The following is a 6,000-nucleotide window of genomic DNA, read 5'->3' on the forward strand; positions in this document are numbered from 1 at the left end:
GCAGCTGTTCAATAAAAGGAAAGCCCTTGGATGCCTGCTCAACCCTGACTATGGCTGTTTTCTTTCTTGTTTCATATTCCTCCTAGGATTAACTCAAATTCAAGAGTTATAGGCAATAACTCTTCCTCCATAGTACTCTTAGATGTAGAGACGTCATCTACAGAGACTAGGGAGAAGCAGGGCATGGTGGTGCACACCTGTAATCCCTGCACTCAGGCTGATGAGGCAGGAGGACTGCTGAGTTCGAGGTCAACTTTGTGAGTTCAACATAGTGAGTTCAAGGCCAGCCTAAACTACATAGCAAGATCCTATCCCCCCCCCCAAAAAAAAAATCAACAAAAAAAGAGCAAAGAAGAGAAACTAGTGAGAACACTGCATAGTAATTTCATCATGCGCAAATTTTCTTTTGATAAAAATAAAAATTAATGGACATGTGCATGTGTGTGTGTGCATGCATCCTCCAGCATGCACAAGGCCTATAAGCACTTATTTCTACCATACAAGAAGCCTTTTTTGCCATTAAATCCAATCTGAACTAACTCTGTAACACAATCCCCAGTCACAGTGATGCCTGCAGATACCTCAGCCTCAGAGAAAAGCCAGATTCCACCTCATATAATGTGAACCAAGAGCACAAATGCTCCTCCCTGCCCAGGGGATACTGCTGGGTCAGAACTCCCTCTCTGAGCCAGAGTCAGACAGAGCTAGACACTTTCCCGGCATACTACCCTGCTTCTCTGGCTGACCTTTCAGGTTGAAACCTCTGGACACAAGCCTATGAAGGATAGTGATAAGGCAAATTCAGCTGCTTTGGGGCTCATAAAAAATGCAGTGTTTCATTACAAGTAGACCCCACAAATCCCTGAGGGTCACATCCAAGCCATTCCTTGTCTATGAGGTTAACGCACCGACCCACCATTGGCAGGCCGTGCACTGTGAATGGCTTTTCCAGTCAAGGTTCCCCTATTCTCCCTCCATTGGCCCCATGGAGAAATATGCATGTGAGAGTAGCTGGCCAGGGTCAGGGCTGAGATTCTTGGGCGTGGAAAGCCAGCCTGTGCAAAGCCAGATATCCCCGGGAGCACCCTGGGATTACAGCCTCAGTTTACTCTTCCCTTTATAACGTGCCTGGGAATTCACCAGGGGAGCACAGTCTGCCCTCACACAACCCAGCAGATGAGGGACGGACCCCACTTCGAGCGCCACCCATAAGGACCCACAATGCACTGCCCACTGCTCCTCAGCCTTGCATACTCCATGATCCACAAGTCTAAGCTATTAGCAGAGTCGAGGCTTCCAGGACACCCCTGCACAAGGTTCTTCTGCTCAAGTATCTCTCCCTACTTACTCAGAAAATTCTTCTGACTTTATTCACATAACTGACATTCAAAATGATATAAAATATAAATTTTATATTTCAAATTTTTCTTCTCTTTCTCTGATCTCTGACAAGCTTACCCTATAAAATGTAATGGGGTGCAACAGAAGTCATTGATAGAAAGAGACACTGCCACAGGAAATCAGCCATCATTGTTTAGAATTGCACATGAAACTAATTTTTTTTGGTACAGGACTTGAACTCAGGACCTTGAGCTTGTTAGGCAGGTGCTGTGCTGCTGAGCTATATTCTCAGCTCTCATGAAACTATTTTTACATTGTTTGTTAAAATAGGAAATCAGTTTCCTTGTCTACAAAGCTTTTCTCGATCTTGACAATTTGTATCTTCCATTTTTAAAATGTCTTCCTCTCTGCATAGCTAAATACTGTAAAGTTTTGAGCTCATTTATTTCAGCCTTTCTCCTCTGCTTGATTCAACAAATCTTTTATTGCGTCCCTAACTATGTGCTGAGCAACACATAGTTAATTCACCCTATTATCCAGAGATTTATCATTTTACATATGAAGGAACAGGGGCTCCATTAAGTTCAGTGACTCTCCTCCTTTCACAGCCTGGCAAGTGGCCTCTGCCGGTTCCAAGTGCACATGCTGTCCATGGGGGCACCAGGGAAAATATTTCTCCAGTATGGTTTGCATCTGGAGTCTGTTTCAACATAAATTACACAGGTTGGGGAGGGAGTTTTGCTACTGATAATCTCTGGCTTACAGTCAAAGATTATGGGCAACTCAGAGAAAGAGAAAGATAAATGCAGCAAAAGCACAGTTCAAACCCTCTGTTCAGAGGGGGTCTTCTCCCTGGATTCAAATAACCAGAAATTGATTCCTCATTGTAGATTTACTTGAAACTGAGGTCTTGATCGTTCATGTCGTTCAATGCTCTAACCAGCATTCTGCTAGCGCAAAAGGTCAGAGCACAAGATGGGAGGAAGCGCACAGGCCTTGTCCTCCTTCGCAACACAAGCTAACGCGCATGCACACCTCTTAGCCTTAGCCAGCCCAGCAAGCGCTGGTTGTACTAGATACGAAGGAGGCTGGTAGGGCGCACAGCAGAAGCAAAGCAGGACACTGTACAGCTGACTTGATTACCAAGCACAATCTGGAGCCGTGATAACATAATAACAAGTACTAACAATGATTATGGTTAGGTATTGCTTTAGAATTTCAAGGCACAGCTATTTACAAAAGGTAAGCAGTTTGTGAAAACCTACCAAAACGTGCTGCTATCTCTATAACCAGAGGCAAGGAAACCCTCATAATTGTTCCTTCCTAGAAGTCAAGCGTATCCTTTTTGCTTGTTTGTCTGATTGCTTCTTGTGTTACTCTACACATCCTATCTTTTGGGAAAAGAAGAGGTACACCTATTCTTTTCTGTAGAAACCTCCAAGCCAGAAATTGTACCTTTGCAGTCTTTTAACCACTAAAATGCTACAGCAAACATTACACTGATATTCTGAGTACACCATCAAAACTGTACCTTTACCAGGGTGATTTTCACTACCTTTTTCACTTAGAATATCATGTTGCAGATACCAAAAATCCTACCAGGATAGTAAATGATTTACAGAAATAAAAGCAGGTTTTAGTTCCAACTTGCAACACATGAGACCCCAATCCCAAATGGGTAAAAAAAAGAACATTCCAGAGAGGTTTGCAAATTAGTTACTGCCCTCAGCTGAACCACACAGCTGGTTTATTGATGGAAAGGAAGAACAACAAAAGGATGTCTAAAGTGTTAAAAGGTCAGCGCAGTAAAGGATGAATAAGAAATAAATTTGACCCTTACAGTGCAATGATGGTGAACTCAGTTTACCATGCCAAAGGCCCCGCATAGGCTTATGCTCCTTTGATCAACAGAGGAAACACTTTACACTGCAGAACAGCTGGTGATGGCATCATTGCAGGGGGTCCCCTGTGACCTCGGTACAGCTACATTTCCTCATTTGGGATTGTAAAAACTACAATAATAAGTATTAGTAATGTGTACGTAAACTTTGTTCCCGTTTCTTTTTAAATGCAAAGCCACGGGTCTTCACTATAAGGCCACTATGAGGTCAGGTGAGGCTGCAGGACAGGATGCCTATGCTAGGACCTCTAAATCCTGTGAGTCAGGAACAGGGGCGCCTCTGCCTTTGCAAGTCAGGAGGTTTCCAGGCCTCACCAAGTACAGGTTTTTTCAGCTAAAAATGGATTGACTGGTGTTTGCTTCCAGTCCATTGGGCCACTAATTAGGATTCAGGAAATAGTATTTTTTCCCTTCTTCCCCACTGGGATAGAAGGATTCCATAAAAGGCAGGACCCACAAGAGAATGGGCTTGGATCAGAGTCATGGTAGGGATCACGGCTTTGCCACCGTCTAGCTGGATGATCCTGTGGGGTTCTGTTTTCCTCACTTGCTGTGTGTGAAGTAATACTCACCAAACAAGGTTGCTTTTACAAATAAGAAAGAAGAGAAAAACTTATCCTTCCAAACATGACTGGCATGCTCAGTCTCCTGAACCTAGGGAAAGGCTCTAGAAAGATCAATGGGATTACTGTGCGTGTAGTATATCAGCCTTTCCATTTACATCACCTAGATGCAGGCAGCACTCACTGTCAACCTCTGGTTTAAAAAAGGCCTGAACGGTGCCTTTTCTGCCACACAAAAAAGAAGACAGTAGACCCCAGGAGGGCATGAGAAAGCAACTCTTGTACAGATGATTGGGGCTCAGGCAACAAAATCTGGCCGGATTCACTTGTTTCCTTGGGGGTAGCAGGAACAACTGTTCGCCTTGCTCTGGCCTCGGTCCCCCACGCGACTGAGTTCTCTGGACTCTGTCCTCTTCCTGGGAGGGCAAAGAGCGAGACCTTGCACTCCTGCTCCTCTGAACTCTCCCGCGGCCGCCAGCTGTTTCCAGACGCAAAGACAGAAGCTCGGGCTTCTCTCGAGCGGTGCCGCTCCCCGACCCTAGTCGCCCAACGGTGGGGGTGGGGTACGGGTCCCGCCCGCCTTTCTGGACAGGAGCACCCGGGCATAACAAGCCATCGGTGCTCTCTTGCTCCCCAGTACCAAACGATACCTTCCTCTCCCCTCGCCCTGGCAGAGCACGTAGGGTGCGTACGCCGGGAGCAGTCCCAAAAGCGCGTCCGCTGGAAGGGCGCCCAGCCCCATTACTCTCGCTTCCCGCGCCGGCCGAGTCGCGTCTAAGCGTGGCCAGGGCCCCCTCCTCCGGCCAGCCCCAGAGACGCCAGAGGGAGGGGCATTTCAGGGAGCCCCCTCTCCGCCCCCATTTCTCGCAGGGTCGTGCGGGAAGAGAACAAGGAAAACAAGACCATTTAGCGCGTAATGCCCCCCAAGTCTGCTGCACTGCCAGCAGCACACCTCGATTTATTGGTATTCTCCCCCAAGCCCGACAACTCCACTGAAAGTCCATAACCAGCACCCGCCAAAAACCTCGCGCCGCTGGAGGCCACCAAACTCTCGCTCCACCGCGCCTTCCAGCCTGGCAAGGTTTCGCCTTTTTCACTGAGCAGGGATAACGGGTTTCAGAAGTTTCCCATTGCCGCGTCCAATTCCCAGTCCCGGACCCCTCGCGGATCGCCCGCAAGGCGAGTAAGCGCGAGGTCTTCCCTAAATCTGCGCTTCCAAAGGGTCGCGCCACCACCTCCATCTGGGTCCTCGCGCTGCCGCGTCCCCAGAGCCCAGAGGTTCTCCGGTCGCAGAAGAGGAAACTTCTTTCTGAGGTGAATAAAGATCGCAACGGAAAAGGCTTTTCCGACCTTGCAAACGCCAGGGGCGTGCTCGCCCTCTAAACCCCAGGAGAGCTCAACACCCCCTCCCACACACGGCCACCAGCTGAGACCTATCCTTAAATTACTGTGCTCCCAGACTTTAGCAGGTCAAAAGGTCCGGCCGAAGTCTGAAACACCACGGGGTACTCTCCGTCTTTCCAGAGACCCTTCCCGTCCCACGTAGCTTCAAGAAAAAAAAAAAGAAAAAGTAAACAAAACGTGAATCCTGGCAACTTTGGTATACGTGTGTTTCTGTGTGTGTGCCTGTGAGCACGAGCCCTGGAGCATCGCCTAAGAGTTAGGACAACAGCTGCAGGAGCACATCTGGAGGAGGGGGAGGGGGTTCGCAACGGAGGGCACCAGCAGCCCCCCAGCAGCCCCCCGGCAGAGCGCCGGGCCAGCCTGTCGCCGTTACCTGTCCTATGTTGATGAAGCCGTACTTGCTGGCTATGCGGTCGGCCTCCGCGAAGCCGCCGGCGATCTTGACCGCCCAGTGGTTGGTGTAGACACGCGTCCGGCACACGGGGAGCAGGCAGCCCCCGAGCAGCGCCAGCACGCACAGCAGGTCCAGCCGTCCCGGGCAGCAGCAGCGGCTCCCCCAGCCCATGCTCCCGGCGCCTCGCGGGCCGCGTCGCTGGCTGGCTGGCTCCGCGCACTCCGCGGCGCGCACAACTAACTTCTCCGGCCTGGGTCGCAGCCCCGGGCAGTCGGCAGCAGGCGGCGAGCCCCAGCAGGCGGCAGCGCGGCGGACCTCGGGCCGGTCCTAGACCATGACCGGGGCCGGGGACCTGCGCTCCCGGCTCTCCGACCCGCGGGGCGGTCAGCTAGCGCTCC

General features: G+C 50.0%; 1 protein-coding gene across 2 annotated transcripts in view; it reads right to left on the bottom strand.

Moving 5' to 3' along the window:
* The window catches only part of Pcsk5 (proprotein convertase subtilisin/kexin type 5), a gene marked incomplete at its 5' end in the record, with an annotated part of 418,607 nt that extends 412,607 nt beyond the window's left edge, over window positions 1–6,000 (bottom strand). For both annotated transcript variants that reach the window (XM_005408309.2, XM_005408310.2), the window contains 1 exon segment: window positions 5,582–6,000. In XM_005408309.2, the coding sequence (XP_005408366.1) occupies window positions 5,582–5,773 (192 nt within the window).

The sequence above is a fragment of the Chinchilla lanigera genome, unplaced genomic scaffold, assembly GCF_000276665.1.
Source record: "Chinchilla lanigera isolate Chin_1 unplaced genomic scaffold, ChiLan1.0 scaffold00111, whole genome shotgun sequence".
In the NCBI taxonomy this organism is placed as follows: domain Eukaryota; kingdom Metazoa; phylum Chordata; class Mammalia; order Rodentia; family Chinchillidae; genus Chinchilla; species Chinchilla lanigera.